The sequence below is a fragment of the Fusarium musae genome, chromosome 3 (genome assembly GCF_019915245.1).
Source record: "Fusarium musae strain F31 chromosome 3, whole genome shotgun sequence".
NCBI lineage: Eukaryota > Fungi > Ascomycota > Sordariomycetes > Hypocreales > Nectriaceae > Fusarium > Fusarium musae.
In genome coordinates, this window is record NC_058389.1 from 4,414,284 (window position 1) to 4,430,593 (window position 16,310).

The window sequence follows — 16,310 nt, forward strand, 5'->3', positions numbered from 1 at the left end:
GTCAATAAACTCTGCAAAAATTGCTAAGCTTAGGCTATATTACCCAAGTACTTTTATCATTTTAGGATCGAGCTTCTCCCTAGGGTACTAACAATTTTGGCACGCGCCCCCACATAAATCCGTTAACGACATACCCGGCCAGTCTATCTTTAAAAAGAAGTCCAACAAAAAAACAAAGCTACACGCAAATGATCAATTCTACAATGCTGATCTTTTACAAAGGCTCCTGATCCCAAACGCCGTATTCTCGTTGCTATTGAGTCTGCTGCCCGCCTTGAGAAGCCCGCCCGCGCATCCTCTTATTGTTCGGAGCCACGTAATGTTGAAATTGCGGCATATCCATCGTTGTCACCGCCAGTCCGGCCTGAGGGTTCTGCGGGAGATACAGCTGTGATTGCATCATGGCTTGGGCCTGAGCTTGAGCCTGCGCCTGCGCTTGTGCTTGAGCCTGTGCTTGGGCTTGTACTTGGGCTTGGGCCGTTTGTTGAGGGAGTTGCTGTTGCTGAATGTGCTGATGCATCTGCTGCTGCTGCTGCTGCTGCTGTTGCTGCTGATGGTTCTGCTCCACCACTTGCTGACGACGCTGTCTAGCCCGCTGCTTCTGCACGGAGGAATGCCTTTTGCTCTCCTCGATTTGTCGATGACGCTTGTCTTGAGCTTCTTGCCTCTTTTGTCGTTGCAGATCCTCATTCTGAACAGCATAGATGGCTGCAACGCGGAGTTGGAGATGTGACAGCTGCGCAACACGGTCCGAATGCGACATCTTGCGGTACTCGCTCTTGAATTGATGGAACGTCTCGCCGGTCAGACGAAGAACTGCGTTGGAGACTCCTGCGACCTGGATTGCAGCCTGGGTCTCCTGATCGGGTTGCGGCCCTTCGTCTTGCCAAGGCGTGAGGAGCGGCGTCGCAGCCGCATCCAAACTATGCTCACCTTCCAGGTCGTCCATCATATTGGTCTCGTCCTCGCTCGCAGCCTCGGGCGTCGGTGGTTCGGGTGTGCCGGGCTCATGATTATGCTGATCGCACGTAATTGTCAGTACCCATCCCCCCATAGTCTTGCGATGGACCGCCTTTGCTTTCCAGGGACAGTCGGTCTTCTTGGTCGTCGTCTTGTGTTTCGTCGCCATGCATCGATACGGCCTCCCCCCGCGGTCGCAGACGAGATCGCATCGTACTATGTCGTTCCCTGGGACGTCGGCACCACCCACTTTGCCTCGATGGGATCTAGCCTTGACGATCTTGTAGCCTTCCTTTTCCATGCCATCGCTGAGTTGCTTGAAAAGTTCCTCGTAGCTGTTGTAGATGCCCGAATGGGGCACCTGGACGGTCTCGAGAATGCCAAACATGTCGCCGCCGGAGTCAACGCGATCAACGCGTTTGGAGGTCAACGATGTGTGGATTTGGTGGTTGACCGGTGTCAGGCGTGGCCACGCGTAAGGCAGCGGGGACGTTGAGGAATTTCCGTGCGGAAAATTCTCGGCTGTTTTGGGAGCTTCCGTTGTCGCTGTCGCTGGCAGCCCGTTGTGTAACATGAGCTGACGACCCCATTGATCCATGTTAATTTACATGTATTATTCTGTTAACGTTGGCTGGGGTGAGGTAAGGGAGGAAAGAATCCTAAATGACAAATAGACTTAGTTGAACCTACCTAATTTTAGTATATCTTTACTCAGTTTAGGATATCCTTTACTGAGGTTATTTTGATACCCTGTATCAGGATTCAGCGTTTTCTTACCCCCCGCGGATGCATTATTCTTCTCTCTGCTGCTTTGTTAATAATGTTGGGTATGAAAACGCCCGATTACCAAGTTGGGAACGCACCCGTTACTGATCGTCACCTCCCCGAACTTTGGTTGAGCCGCAACGTGCATTGCTTTCAGGGTCCAGTTCAGGGTCCAGGCAAAGAGCATTCAGGTTTCCGAAGCTCAAAACTTCACATGCTTGCGCCATGGCCTTAATATATCTCTTGCTTTGTTTTGATTTTTGCCTTCACGCAACGTGGCCCTATCCTATGATGCCATGAAACAACTTATAAGAAACTGTGTGCATCCGAATTTAAATCTTATGAGGTTTTAAGTTGGGTGGGAAGCTTTATATATGTGGAGGGCAGCAAAAACACAACAGATATTGTACTCAGCAAAAATATCCTAACCTTAGTAAAGGTGCCCTGAATTGATGTAAATCTGCCTAAGCCTTTTTGTTATTTAGGATCAAGATTCTAAGTTTTCTCCTCTCCTCAAAAGGGACCGATGCCAACTCTACTAATTACTCACGATGCTTTTTACTGCTACGCTCTGGCATATGTGTATTTGTTTCACCGAATGACAAATCCGAATACCTTCAGGCTGCCTCCGCCCTCCGGCGCCTCATTAAATTCTTTTTGTGTATCTGTTCCGACTTCTCGGGTCCCCGGCTGAGTTCGTTCCAGCTCGTTCGGCAATCACTTTCCAGGAACCATGGGCCTGAGTGCGATTGATCACCAGCGAATCTTCTATTTATCATGATAATTCGCTATCTAGCCCCATCAGCTGATACCATTCTATCCAATGACCGCAGATCAATTTCTCTGATACGGATAACCTTGATAAGTTGGGTGGGCTGAAGCATCAATTCGGGTCCGGGTAACACTTATCCAGTCTCCCCCGGATTCCAAACATCCATTACCCCAGATTTATCCTTGATCTTCGTCATGCTAGCTCGCATCTATCATCACTAGCTTCAGTTCTGCTTGATAACAAGATATGATCAGCTCATCCACGAGCGGGGGAAGTGGTCGGGTAACTGTTAACCAGCTTCACATTATCAGGTGCAGGGTATCTTGGTAAGAGGCTGGTATTGAGGAATTGTTATATTAACGGACGGGATCCTCAACATCCAAACACCAATCTTCTCATGACACATACTCAGTAATCTCTTAATTACAATCTCAACTACTCATACACAATGGTTGACTTCAAGCTTTCTCCCGCCCAGCAAGAGGCCCGGCGCCATGCTCAGGCCTTCGCCAACACCATCCTCACCAAAGCTCCAGCAGAGTACAACGCCCAGAAGGACCAGTTCTCTCGCTTTCAAGCTACCAGACCCTTCTACAAGGAAGCTGTCCGCGCTGGTTTGATCAAGGCTCAAGTTCCCGTCCCCCTCGGTGGAACTATGGAGGGTCTTGTTCACGAGAGCATCATTCTTGAGGAGCTTTTTGCAGTCGAGCCAGCTACTTCACTTACCATTGTCGCTACTGCGCTTGGCCTGATGCCCCTGATTCTCAGTGATTCAACGGATCTGCAAAGCAAGTTCTTGAAGCCCTTCATTTCTGGTGAGGGTGACCCTCTAGCCAGTTTGATGCACTCTGAGCCTGGTGGCACGGCGAATTGGCTGCAGAAGGGCGGACCTGGTCTTCAGACCACTGCTAGAAAGGTTGGAAACGAATGGATCATCAACGGTGAAAAGGTTTGTATATCTATCCCTAAGCGTTCAAGTATATGCTAACGTTCGTCTTAGCTCTGGCCCTCTAACAGTGGTGGCTGGGACTATAAAGGGGCTGACCTTGCATGCGTTGTTGTCAGAATCTCAGATGACCCATCCAAGCCCCAAGATCCCAACGTCGAACCCGCTTCTCAGATCGCTGTCCTCTTAGTAACCCGAGAGACCATCGCTAACAACAAGCCCGAGGCCTATCAGGTCCTGGGTGAGCCTGAACTGGCAGGCCAAATCACCGCCTCTGGCCCTCACACTCGCTTCACCGAGTTCCGTGTTCCTCACGAGAACCTCCTCTGCACCCCTGGTCTCAAGGCCCAAGGTCTGATTGAGCAAGCCTTTGCCATGTCAGCTGCTCTCGTCGGCGCCATGGCAATCGGAACTGCCCGCGCAGCCTTCGAAGAAGCTCTCGCCTTCTCCAAGTCCGACACTCGCGGTGGCTCCATGCCCATCATTGAGCATCAGAGTGTAGCTGACAAGCTCATCGACTGCAAGATTCGCCTTGAGACCAGTCGTTTACTCGTGTGGAAGGCGGTTACCACTCTCGAGGATGAGAACCTTGAGTGGAAGGTCAAGCTAGAGATGGCTATGCAGACCAAGATCTACACGACCGATGTCGCGGTCGAGTGTGTCATTGACGCTATGAAGGCTGTTGGTATGAAGGCTTATGCGAAGGACATGTCTTTCCCGCAGTTGTTGAATGATGTTATGTGTTATCCCTTGTTTGATGGAGGAAATGTTGGTCTGAGACGACGACAGATGCAGCGAGTTATGGCTTTGGATGACTATGAGCCTTGGGCGGCTACTTATGGACCCTCCAAGATTGGTAATTCTCGTCTGTAGTGGTAATTAAGGCATAGCAATAATAAGAATACGAATGCAACTTTAATCAAGACCTACACCCAAGAAAGCAATCACAGGGTTGTTCGAATATGTTTGCCTCGGCGTGAGGTGAGAAAACCCATCATAGATGTCAGTCACAGTACCATAAGAACTACAGTCTTCATCGAGATGCCCAAGACAATTTGCTCAGTTAGGAACAAAGGTCATTGGCCAGGACGAGCCACAGCCTTTCATACAGATGAGCATAACCAAGCACATGTTCTAGAGGATATCGACCACCATCCTCCACAAGGCATCCTGGCAGACGGGAAATCGCGGGCAAAGAATGCACAATTCTCTCCGCCAATGGCGATATCATGTGTCTAACGCCACTGTTTCAGGTTGGGATGGTACGCCATTTTAATTATTATCTTTATAGAGTTACTTAGGCCTTTTGATCCAGCTGACAAACGGGTTGTCCAGGAGTGGTCCTTTTAAAGTTCACATCACGTAGCCCAAGGTGAGTCACCGATATAAAACCCCTAACATTTCGGTTTAGATCCCCAAAGGAGACCATACGATGCGTGCCCCTTTCATATCTATTAGTAATTAGAATGCTACTCGTCTGTGCAGGGTACGTAATTCCTGGTTGATGATTCATGCTGACTCCCAGTTCAACAACGAAACTCCTTTGCTTACAACTACAATTACGAATGTCATTTGTAAGAATTAAAGCAGATGCCATTTCTCAGGGCAAGGAGAACTCTAGTACATATGGTAAATCACGGAGCTATATTACGTGGCACCTCCGATATCCTTGATAGGTCTTGGTTGATTGTTGAGTCATATCACAGTTTCAAACGGAATAGGTGGACTATGATCTCCATAAGAAGCGATATAATGTTCACGAAGGGACTGGGGATGCTGTATAAGTGCTTGTTTTGCGTCTCGTAAGTAAGGATTCTAGATACCGGAACCAAAGAGTAGTGTTTGATACTGGCGAGTGTATTGTCGAAGATCTTATGAGGTTCGTCAAGGTATATAAACAGAAGATACGAGACTTGGATATTCTATGCTTGTAGAGCTCCCTATGCCTTTTGGTCTGGATGATAAAGGAATTGCATAGAAAGTAACATTCATCTCGTTTCTCAAATACCTGCTGTACATGAAGCTCAGTGCTCGGCCATTGGATTTCCATATATTCAGCCAGATGGTGGATTTGATCGAGTTACGAACCAATATGTAAGTCAAGGCCTTGATAGAGTCTTATCGTACAGTTTTCAAACGCCGAAGTGCTTATGCCACACAGTCACAAGTAAGTAGCCACATGATGCTCCTGATCTTTCATGCAAAGTCTGTTGAGGAGATGACCCTAACTGTCGAGGCTCTGCTGGCCAGGTCTGTAAGGCACAGTAATCGTTCGCTCGTGGTCTACCTTGACACCAAGATGCTGTCCATTGCCCCTTTCCAGTACCGGAACTTGTTTTGGGCACAACTAGGACTTTAAGTCAGTTGCAGGGACTCAATATTAAAACAATGTACTGGCAACTAATACTGGAAGACTTTTATTGATGGAAAATTGTTGACTTGTTATGTTATGCTTTTAGGCTTAGAGAGACCGAGAACTTAAAGGGGCCAGCCACGTTTCATGAGAAGTTGTCAATCAGTGCTCGGAGATATCAGATTCGATGTCCGAAGCCTTTATACAACTCAAGCTACTTCTTATCATACTAATTAGCCGGTGAAGATGCCATAGAGGTAGCCAAAGACTGTAATGCGAGTCAGTGTCACTGGCTTAAAACGAAACAGCCTTTGAATGCTTTCTTTGTTATTGCAGCCTTGTCGCCAGCCCCAACTGCACACACTTTAACAATACATGTTAAATCTGCCTGACAGACGAGAGGCCATGAGCAGCAGATCATCGCTAGTCGTAGACGGCGTCTTCTACCTGGTCCATCCACAATCACTCGTAGGTTGAAACGATATTCCCAAGTAAGCTTCGACTTGCTGACTCTCTCTACTCTCTAGCTCAAGGTCACAGAGTCCACAGGCCTTGAACCGGTTCCTGTCGCTCTCCTTCCCATCGGCGACTCTATATCCTCAGTGATCGATACCCTGCAGCTCATCAATCGCTTTGCCCAAGTTGACGATGTCTACTCGCCATCATTCTCCCGTACCGCTGTTATCCGGTCCAGCAGTGAAAGAGGTGTCATGGAGGTGTTCAAAAAGTTTGAAGCTTCTGGCCACTTCTCCGCCGTCTATCATGTGCCCTTAAGCTCCTCATATGCTTATCTTCCGCCAGGGCCGTACTTCCTCTGTGATGGTGGAATTTATCAAGCGTATCGCTTGTATGAGGACACTCTGGACAGCTTTATTTTCGGAGTCATTCCAGACGATATCTTGAACCCGAAGAGGTTTGATAAGACCTGTGATACTTCACTCTTCAGTCCATACTGAACTGGAAATTAGGTATACTGCCCTGAATCTGCTCAGCTCAAATGGACTGTGGAAGAGCATCCCGGTCCCGAGCCGTCTTTACAATTTCCCAACCTCCACAACTCCTCTTGCTGGTGCACGCATGGGGCATCAAGGATATCTTCCGTCTTGAAGGAACCCAGACAACCATGATGAGTAGGCCGTGGATTGAGCTTTACGACCCAGACGAGCAGAGCGCCGACTACACCAAGAAACTCATAAACATGGGAGCAGTGATCGTGGGCAAAACAAAAACCACCTCTTTCGCATCCCCTGAAGAACCAACAGACCAGTAGATTGACTTCCATTGCCCCCCTCGTAGAGACGGCTACCAGAGCCCATCGAGCAGCTCAACAGGAGCTGCTACTTCTCTAGAGGGTTATGAATGGCAGGATTTCTCTATTGCGGACTGTATGAGATTACATTTCTTGTTGTTCTCTAGAATTCGCTAACTTCTTACCATTCAGCTGCTGGTAGTGTCAGGGCACCGGCGCCTTGCAACGGCCTGTTCTCCTTTCGATCTAGCTTCGGTTCGACATCGATGAATGGGATACCAGTCAACTCACCGTATGAGTACCTGTGATGCAAATGGCAACTGAGCTAATTGGAGAGTAGGGCCTTTGATACCGTCGGCCAGTTTGATCGCAGCTTGGATGATCTTCACTCTATTGTGTCACACACCTTTGAGAATATTCACCAGACCTTCTCTGAATTCCCGACCAAGATACTCTATCCCAGAGGATTCTACCTCTTGGCCAACGCAGAGCAACAGGCTATGACGGAGGAGTTTGTCAAAATACTCGAAGAGTTTCTGGGTGTCGAGAGAACGCCTTTCAGCTTTGTTGCGGAATGGGAGAAGAATCCTCCTCAGGCAGCTGGGGGTCTTCCATTGCTGGGATACACTGAAAAGAGCGCCCTTTTCTCATTGTGCTACGACTACTATCATGGGTTCGACAGCTTACGTGACGAATATAGCGCCAAGTTCGGCAAGAAACCGTTCTTCAGCTCAGTCGTGAGATTCCGATGGCAAGTCTGCAATCAACAATCCCAAATAATCCTGACAAATAAGATAGGGATGTTGGAGAAGAGGTTACCTCCAAGGAGTACGAGGCATATATGAAACAACTGGAGGTGTTCAGAATCTGGCTCACCGAGAACGCCATGGGCCCTGATTCAAAGAGTATTTCCAACGCCATCCTCATTATGCCCTACGGAGAACCCCATACAGAGTATCCCGATGAGGCGAACCCACCTGCTGGGAAATTCCCTACTATCACAGAGAAGTTCACCTCACCCATACTACATGCTCCTCAGCTCGTACTACCATTTGCTCAGATACCGTACCTCTCAAAGGTCAGTGGAAGACCCGAGATGCGACCCATTGATAGCACTATGATCGGAGCCAAAGGCAGTAATCTAATGCTCATCAAGCTTGCCACCGAGGCGTTCAAAAAGGCCGGGTGGCCTACAGGTGTCCAGACGGGTCGCTATGTGTACCCCGTTGCTGACAATGCGAGGAATGTTGGCTCAGTGCACCCGTGAAAGTCTGGCGACGTATGAGATGAGACAGAGAGCTGTCCAAGAGTTTCAGAGAGCGTTCGAAAAGAAGAGCGAAGATTTTGCTTGCAATGCCATGTAACATATACCGACTCAGAAGGCTGAGGGAATTGTATGGGAGTTGCATGGGAATTGCATGCTGCAGCCAAAGAAATCGAGCCTAGGGCGGCCGCCATCCTTCTACCTTTTTCTGATCTCCTTCTTTCTGTAACTCTCCGATTTCTATTATTGCGTATGGAGCGCTTTGCTTGATCAGTAGGGAATTAGGTGGTGGCCCGCAGGGCTTCTTCAGACGGGCATCAAGACAGCTCAGCTGTGATGCTGGCTGCCTTCTTACCATAAATGGTAATAAACACCTCCTGCTCTCCGGATCCCATATGAAAGCTGAGAAGAAATTCTGCTAGACCCTTCTGATTGTCTAGGAGGCCTTGTTTGATACCATCCTGAGCCAGTCCCAGGTTGTTGTCCAAAACACGGTGGCATGTGTTGCGACCAATGTTATTACGGCCGCTACCTCGAACACATGGAACGAAGGAGCTTTTTTCCCCTCATTCTCTCTGAATTTCACCTCGAACGCCGAACGGCGAACGCCAGCGGAACAAAGAAAGCCGCCAGCTTCGTTAGCCTAGTCACCTCCTCCGCTTGCGCGATGCCGCACTCCACAAAGAAGCTGTGAATAGCTTACCAGAATTACCATTGTCGACTCATATTCCCGACGCATGAGCATAAATCGATGCTGTAGAGCCCACGGTCAGTTCGTAATTTACCCTGCACGACCTACTTCCTGATGGCCGCACTCATTCCAGGTCTAGCTCAGGGCCAGGCACTACAACATCTCTGGGCTATGCACTGCAAAGTATCGGGAAGAGTAGTCGTTCTGTATTAATGCTCACCGATTTATAGTTGAGGAATTGAATGAAAGAAAGTGCGAAAGTAGAAAAAGTGCTGGCTTTTGACAGCAGTTCCATATATGATTCATCATGGACCACAATTTCCCATGATGGATGCAGCTGGCTGAAGGTTTCGGAACCAACAGAAAAGTGCCTACAGCAGTTCAACCTTGGAAAGAGGTGGTACAGTTGTTGTAGCCTGTCTAGGGGAGACGGAAATCTTCCAGCAACGAAGTCCCTTTGTCGGTGAGGTAGATGGCTCCAAGCTCACTATTATTAGCCGACGGAATGAGCACTACCATGACCAGTGTGAGAGAACATACCAAACTACAGCGCTTTGTTTATGGCAACCGTGAGTGAGGCAGCCTGCTCAATGCTACAGCAGTAAATATCGTGCTGATTAACCCCACAGAACCTGGCGACACCGTACTGGTCTTTGGCGAACAGACGCTTCTCATATTTACGGCACGCTTCCTTGAACACACATCGCTCTCCATGAAAGATTTTAGGCCGGGGTCTGGAACTAAGGAGTTGATGATGCTGTTGAGAATGGACACGAACAACATTCCCCTGCCTGGGAGGCGGTGTTGGATCGCAATAGACGCCGCGTAGACTTCTCTCCTTGGCGAAGATATGGAACCTTCCTCATCAACTTTGTCTTGCTATTATTTGTCGTTCCGCTTCTGAGTGTCTTGCCCAAGGATAGTAGGGTTGTACCCTCAGCGACCATTGGCTCGACTGAAGACCTGCCAACAACATACGAGCGAGGCCAGAGTATCCTGTGGGCAGTTCTCCATGTCTTCTTCGATCTAGTTCACCTTCTCCGGTTCATGCTATCGAGCCACAGTAGCTGCCTGGCGGCAGTAGCATTTCTTATCAGCATATATCGAGTCATATAACTCAGAGCTATAGTGCAGTATACATCCTCTCGTTTTGGTTGGAATGTTTCGAGGGCAAGTTTAGCAGCTCACGAACTTAGCACATACACTAACACGCAAGCCTGGCAAATGCCCTCATTAGCGAAGTCGCTCTTGTCAACTTGGTCTTATTCTTTTTCATTATGCCTGCTTTATCACGTATAATTAGTAAATACCTGAAATCCGCGCCCCAGGCCCTGAAGCTTGGAATTGTAAAGGCTAACTTGTCGTTGCTCTTCCTGGGGTCACCTTTGCTTGTCTCTGCCACGAAATCGGCCTCTCTGATTACGAGTGACTTGGGTTAGCCTTGTGACTCTCCAGTTCTTTTGACGGATTCTATACAGCAACGAAGATCTAGGGTCTCGGATTCGGTGCGGCTCGACACCTCGTCACCTCGTCATCTCATGGATCTACCCTCAACGCGCCGGCACCCTTTACAGCGCCATGTTTCTCGTCGAGCAATTGGTATCCTCGGGGGAGAGTCACTCGCGCAGAATATACTTGGGATTTCTCTTGGGCCACAAGATCATTGAAGGCTTGCCGTACATATGCACTGCAGTATCCTTCGAGCCCCAAGAGCTTCTGACTGCTTAACAAACGACCAACACCTTTTACCCGATCGGTATCATTGCATGTCTGGTAAAAGAAAGTCTAACGAGTAGAAATCTAGGACTTTGCAAGTGTCGATATGCTGGAGAAGTTCTGTTGGTTTCTTAGGCTAGCAAGTCTTGGGTATAGGGATCGACAGCGTCTCCTTGGTTCAGTCACATGTTTTGTCACTTTAGATGAGCACTTCAATTGCCCTGTAAGAGTTGACTAGCACTATTGGCACAATAGGTATATAAAGTATGATCAAGTGCGTAGATGGCATTGAATGATCGTATGTAGTTGCCTGATATCTGACTTGATGGTGCTTTTCCCGGCCGCTCCTTCCCGACCTCACTCAGGGTCTCGAGATTCCTTACCACCAACGCAGGAAGGTGATGTCGGTTCTTTACAACAAATTTATTCCAAGTGATCTTGCCAGTCTTGATTCTAAATCTCAAATTATCACCGCCTTTCTTGTCTACCCTCACACGATACCCTTTGTTGATCACGGCGAATCGATCACAACATGGATGTGAATCTAGAGCTACTCCGCTCCATACCATCCAGAACCGCTAGTCGCTCATCGTCGAGTTACTTCCAGAGCAGCGATAGCCAAGCACATCTGGACCACACCGCAATCCGGAACTCCTTGGCGCCCAGGCGACCACAGACCAGTCTAAGCGAATACTCCGGATACGATCACTCAAGTAATAGCATAAGGCCTAACATATCAAGACCTTCTACTGTACGCCCTGGATCGAGACCTGGTACAGCATCCGGAAGAATGTCTCGCAACGGAACTGCCTCTTCCATCCTCGGGCTTAGCGAAGCGCAGACCATTGTATGCGCCGTGAGCGAGGCTCGCGGAGTTTCTCCTGCAGTGGGTATCGCATTCGTCAATGTTTCTCTCGGGGAAGCTGTCATCAGTCAAATATGTGACAACCAATCCTATGTCAAGACGATTCACAAGATCCAGTTGTCCGCACCCTCACGCATTCTGTTCATGACTACAGCCTGTCCACCAAATAACCCTAGCTCACTCTTTTCTCTTGTCCAAGACCTGATTCCTGAAGTTCAAATCGACGCATTGGAAAGGTCAGCATGGTCAGAGACAGAAGGACTGGAGTATATCCACAACCTAGCTTTCAAGGATGACATCAAACCTTTGAAGGTGGCAACACAGGGCAAGTTCTATGCCATTTGTTCTCTTGCCGCTGTAAGTCAAATCATGCCGGGCCTCCAGTGAAGATACTGACTCGGAACAGGCAATGAAGTATATCCAGCAACACTTCTCGATCAACTTCATGCCGCACTCGCTCCGCATCCAATACCGACCTTCAGAAGATACCATGATGATTGACATTTCGGCTATTCAATCGCTTGAGATTATGCAGAATATCCGAAACCCAAAGTCTAAAGATTCACTCTTTGGCCTGCTGAACCATACATGCACCCCGATGGGTTCAAGGATGCTTCGTAGCAACATCCTGCAGCCACCCACTCGCCCAGAACTTTTCATCACACCTCGGTATGATGCGCTGGACGAGTTGACGACTAATGAAGAAATGTTCTTGGAGATTCGCAAAGGCAAGGCTCGCCGCGATAATATGGAATCTTGCTAACTCGAGTAGCCCTAAAGCTCTTTCATGACACGGAAAAGCTCCTGACCAAGGCAAGCTAATTACCCAATTACTGCATATCCTACTAACTCCCATAGTTGATAATTGTTCCCATCAATGCTGATGTCCAACAAGTCGAGGAACAGATCAATCAAGTTCTCATGATCAAAAGTTTTCTGGAGTCAATACCCGAACTTCATACGGCATTGGGTCCTGCCAACAGCGTGCTACTAGCCAAGGTCCGAGAGCTGTGTCGCCCTCAAATCACAAGCCACAGCCTCAATACGATCCGGCAGACCATTGAGGCGGACGTTACTTACATGAAGTCTGCGCTAGATCTTAGAAATCAGAGAACCTTTGCTGTCAAAGCGGGCATCAACGGAATGCTTGATGTTGCTCGCCAGACATACAAAGAGCTCACAGAAGATATCCACCAGCACATCGATGCTCTGAATGGTATGAAACATGCCTTTGTGTAATATGCCACTAATAAGATCTAGAGGCACACGGACTTGATGCTAGCCTCCGATACGATAATGGGCGTAAATATTGGCTAAGGCTACGAGCGGCAGACTTTGATGACCGTCCCCTTCCGGACCTGTTGATCAATGTGGTACGAAAGAAGGACAAGATTGAATGCCAGACACTTGACTTGGTCAAGCTCAATCTGAGGTTATCCGATACCTCTAATGAGGTTGTCATTCGAAGCGACAAGGTTATACAAGACTTGCTGAAAGAACTACGTTCCGACATCCCACACTTGTTCCGCGTTTGCGAATCGGTTGCGCTTGTCGACATGATCACTTCCTTTGCGCAGCTTGCAACTACCAGGGACTACGTGAAGCCAGATCTCAGCACGACGCTCGCATTGAAAGCAGCGAGACACCCTGTCCTCGATAAAGTAAGTGCGAGAAGCCACTGCTGATACAGATTGACTGATTCATGTAGACTATGAACGGCACCTTTGTGCCCAACGATTACTACTCCACAGAGCAATATTGCTTCCACATCGTGACGGGTTGTAATATGAGTGGGAAAAGCACGTACATACGGGCGGTCGCATTGCTTCAGATCATGGCGCAAATAGGATCCTTTGTGCCGGCAGAGTATGCCGCATTCTCCATAATCCACAGCATATTTGCGCGAGTTTCGCTTGACGACAACATTGAAAGCAACCTTTCGACTTTTTCTGTCGAAATGCGAGAGATGTCTTTCATCCTGAGGAACATTGACGACAAGAGCCTTGCGGTGATTGATGAACTGGGCAGGGCTACGAGCAACCGAGATGGTCTTGCAATTGCAATTGCGATGTCTGAAGCCTTGATTCAAAGCAAAGCATCTGTCTGGTTTGCGACCCACTACGTTGATCTGACGAAGGTTCTCGCGGATCGTCCAGGTATCCTCAACCTTCACCTAGCTGCCACTACATCGACAACTGAAGACGGTTTGCCTCATATTACGATGCTTTACAAGGCGACCTCTGGTGCCATCAGAGGCGAAGACCATTATGGCATCAATTTGGCACGTGCTATCGGGCTTCCTCAGTCCTTCATTGACAAAGCAGAAGCAGTAGCCAAGGACATCAGGCGAAAACGAGAAACGACCAAGCGTAACTCAGAGTCAGCTAGGCTCGTAGCCCGCCGAAAGCTCATTCTCAATCTGCAGGATGCATTGAGGCAGGCTAAAGATTCTGGAAGCGAGGAGGCGCTCCCCGGTTATCTGCAGCGTTTACAAGAAGATTTTGTTGCCCGCATGGAGGAAATTGACAATATGTAGTTGGAGGTATATTATTCAGTCAGAAATTTGGGGTGCATATGAATGGGCAGTCATGTTGTACTTGTTGAAGGATGTTCTATGTGCATTATGTTGATATTGTTGAAGCTGTTTATACGCCTGGGCGCTTGTAATCTAATTCTCGGACACGCTTCCAGACCTCCCTCACTGTTCGCTCTTGTGTCTGTCGTCCTGTCTCTGTTGCTGCAGGGCCGGCGGGGCTATTGACTGTCAGTAAATGAGACTTCAAGGTTCAGTTGACGTGTGCGTACCGTATGGCTAGATACAGCCGGCCTCCAAGATGTGCCCTTGTAATGACGGCAGTCTCTGGGTCGCTGGGAGGATTGGCTGTTGTTACAAGACCACCAGCCTCTTCGAGAATTGCGAAACCAGCCGCGACGTCCCTGTTCAAGTTAGCATCTCTATTATGCTGTAGAATAGAGCGAGATAGTCGTACCATTCCCAGCATCCGCCCTCCCACCAGATATCGAAGGATCCCATAGCAGTGTAAGCAAGATCCAATGTCGCACTGCCCAAGCTTCGCATGCCATGGACCATACCACCCTTTCCTCCCCTGCCACTTCTCTCCGAAGCCATGTTCACAAAAGACTCGATCTTCCGCGACATGTTGCCATCTGGAATATCGCGACGATCCTTGCCCCATTCGCACGAAAAAGTACAACCGCTAGGCGCATTAGCAGGCATCGGAGGGATCGGGTTTCGAATCAATGGTAGTCGCTGTGTCTCATTGAGCCATGCGCCTCGCCCCGTGCATGATGAGAAGAATTGACGGAGGAACGGCGCATTGATGACGCCAATGACTGGAACACCTTTGACGACTAGAGCGATTGATACGCAGAACATGGGGAAGAGATGTGTGAAGTTGACGGTGCCATCAAGAGGATCAACTACCCATGTTGGTTTGTCTTCAACGAGGTATGTTCGCGAAGCACCAGCAGAGTAGGACTCTTCGCCAAGGAATCTGCTGTCGTTAGTGAGGATCATGATAAGACGAGGGGTAAGACATACCCATGATCAGGATATTTACTGAGGACAGTTGTGCGGATAAAGTTCTCGACATCTAGACAGTCAGCTACACCATGAGCAGATGGTGAGGATACAAGGAGGGAATACCATTGTCTGTCTTTGTCACGATATCTACCGAGTTCTCCTTCTCAACATACGAAACAGCACTCGAAGACTGGCCACTCCCATCAATTCGGCGCTGAGCAGCGGCCATGAGCATGTCACCCGCATCTTTGCCAAGCTGCACGGCAAAGGCGTAAATGTCGTTCAATTCCTGCTGCTCCATTATTATTTTTTTGGCCTTTGTTTTTCCAGAAGACGCAGAGAAGGGATAAAAGTCCAAGGTAGCTTGTTTTGTTGTAGTGTATGCCGTATGAAACCGTCGCTGGGGTTGTTTTCCGCGGTGACGGATTATGATGCGCTGTGGGGAGGGGGGGATGCTGTGTTAGTGGGAATGGGGAGGAGGGGTAGAGGGGGATGAAGGCTTAACCGCGGGCGGGGGGTGCCGAGAGTTTGGGGATGGGTGATGGGAAAAGCTGGGGAATTGGCGGAGTTTTACTTTTGCGAGTGATCATTGATAAGTAACAGTAACGAGAGATACTGAATAGACAAGATCGCAAATCAATTGACATTGACATTCATACACAAGCCATCATGTCTCGTCGTCTCCTCCTCATCAACGGCCCAAACCTCAACCTCCTCGGCACACGCGAGCCACACATCTACGGCTCAACGACCCTCGCCGACGTTGAATCCTCAGCCTCAGCACAAGCAGAATCTCTCTCATCCAGCCTAGAGTCCTTCCAAGCCAACAGCGAAGGCGCCATCGTCGACCGGATCCACGAGGCGCGAGGAAACGTGGATGCGATCATCATCAACGCGGGGGCCTACACACATACCAGCGTTGCGATAAGAGACGCGCTGGTGGGAGTGAACATCCCGTTTGTGGAGGTGCACATCACGAATGTTCATGCGAGAGAGGCGTTTAGACATCATAGTTATCTGTGTGATAAGGCGGAGGCGGTGATTTGTGGGTTGGGGGTTTTTGGGTATAGTGCTGCGATTGAGTATGCGGTTAAGCACTTGAAGTTGAGGACGAAGCTGTAAATTATCACTGATTCAAGCAAATTGAATGTGAAAAGTGTTTACAGTCTAAGTCAGATCATGGGA

The 16,310-nt window shown here is 48.8% G+C and overlaps 7 protein-coding genes across 7 annotated transcripts; 5 read left to right on the top strand and 2 right to left on the bottom strand.

Annotated features, from left to right (window-relative positions):
- Positions 1–253: 253 nt before the first annotated feature.
- On the bottom strand, positions 254–1,348 carry J7337_004794 (uncharacterized protein; the record flags this gene model as incomplete). The annotated part of the gene is made up of 1 exon (XM_044822483.1): positions 254–1,348. The coding sequence occupies one exon, from the start codon at positions 1,346–1,348 to the stop codon at positions 254–256; it is 1,095 nt and encodes a 364-aa protein (XP_044683816.1).
- A 1,597-nt stretch (positions 1,349–2,945) lies between these two features.
- Positions 2,946–4,316, top strand: J7337_004795 (uncharacterized protein; the record flags this gene model as incomplete). Its single annotated transcript, XM_044822484.1, has 2 exons — positions 2,946–3,446; positions 3,498–4,316. The coding sequence occupies 2 exons, from the start codon at positions 2,946–2,948 to the stop codon at positions 4,314–4,316; spliced, it is 1,320 nt and encodes a 439-aa protein (XP_044683817.1).
- A 2,606-nt stretch (positions 4,317–6,922) lies between these two features.
- J7337_004796 (uncharacterized protein) lies at positions 6,923–8,312 on the top strand (the record flags this gene model as incomplete). Its single annotated transcript, XM_044822485.1, has 5 exons — positions 6,923–7,062; positions 7,093–7,181; positions 7,238–7,337; positions 7,386–7,766; positions 7,844–8,312. 5 exons carry the CDS (start codon positions 6,923–6,925, stop codon positions 8,310–8,312), a joined length of 1,179 nt encoding a protein of 392 aa, XP_044683818.1.
- Positions 8,313–11,248: 2,936 nt separating this feature from the next.
- J7337_004797 (uncharacterized protein) lies at positions 11,249–12,344 on the top strand (the record flags this gene model as incomplete). Its single annotated transcript, XM_044822486.1, has 2 exons — positions 11,249–11,938; positions 11,988–12,344. The coding sequence occupies 2 exons, from the start codon at positions 11,249–11,251 to the stop codon at positions 12,342–12,344; spliced, it is 1,047 nt and encodes a 348-aa protein (XP_044683819.1).
- Positions 12,345–12,502: 158 nt separating this feature from the next.
- J7337_004798 (uncharacterized protein) lies at positions 12,503–14,117 on the top strand (the record flags this gene model as incomplete). Its single annotated transcript, XM_044822487.1, has 3 exons — positions 12,503–12,797; positions 12,842–13,242; positions 13,290–14,117. 3 exons carry the CDS (start codon positions 12,503–12,505, stop codon positions 14,115–14,117), a joined length of 1,524 nt encoding a protein of 507 aa, XP_044683820.1.
- A 109-nt stretch (positions 14,118–14,226) lies between these two features.
- On the bottom strand, positions 14,227–15,426 carry J7337_004799 (uncharacterized protein; the record flags this gene model as incomplete). Its single annotated transcript, XM_044822488.1, has 5 exons — positions 14,227–14,335; positions 14,387–14,518; positions 14,572–15,096; positions 15,144–15,195; positions 15,249–15,426. The coding sequence occupies 5 exons, from the start codon at positions 15,424–15,426 to the stop codon at positions 14,227–14,229; spliced, it is 996 nt and encodes a 331-aa protein (XP_044683821.1).
- A 368-nt stretch (positions 15,427–15,794) lies between these two features.
- QUTE2 (Catabolic 3-dehydroquinase 2) lies at positions 15,795–16,247 on the top strand (the record flags this gene model as incomplete). The annotated part of the gene is made up of 2 exons (XM_044822489.1): positions 15,795–16,081; positions 16,196–16,247. 2 exons carry the CDS (start codon positions 15,795–15,797, stop codon positions 16,245–16,247), a joined length of 339 nt encoding a protein of 112 aa, XP_044683822.1.
- Between the last annotated feature and the right edge of the window lie 63 nt (positions 16,248–16,310).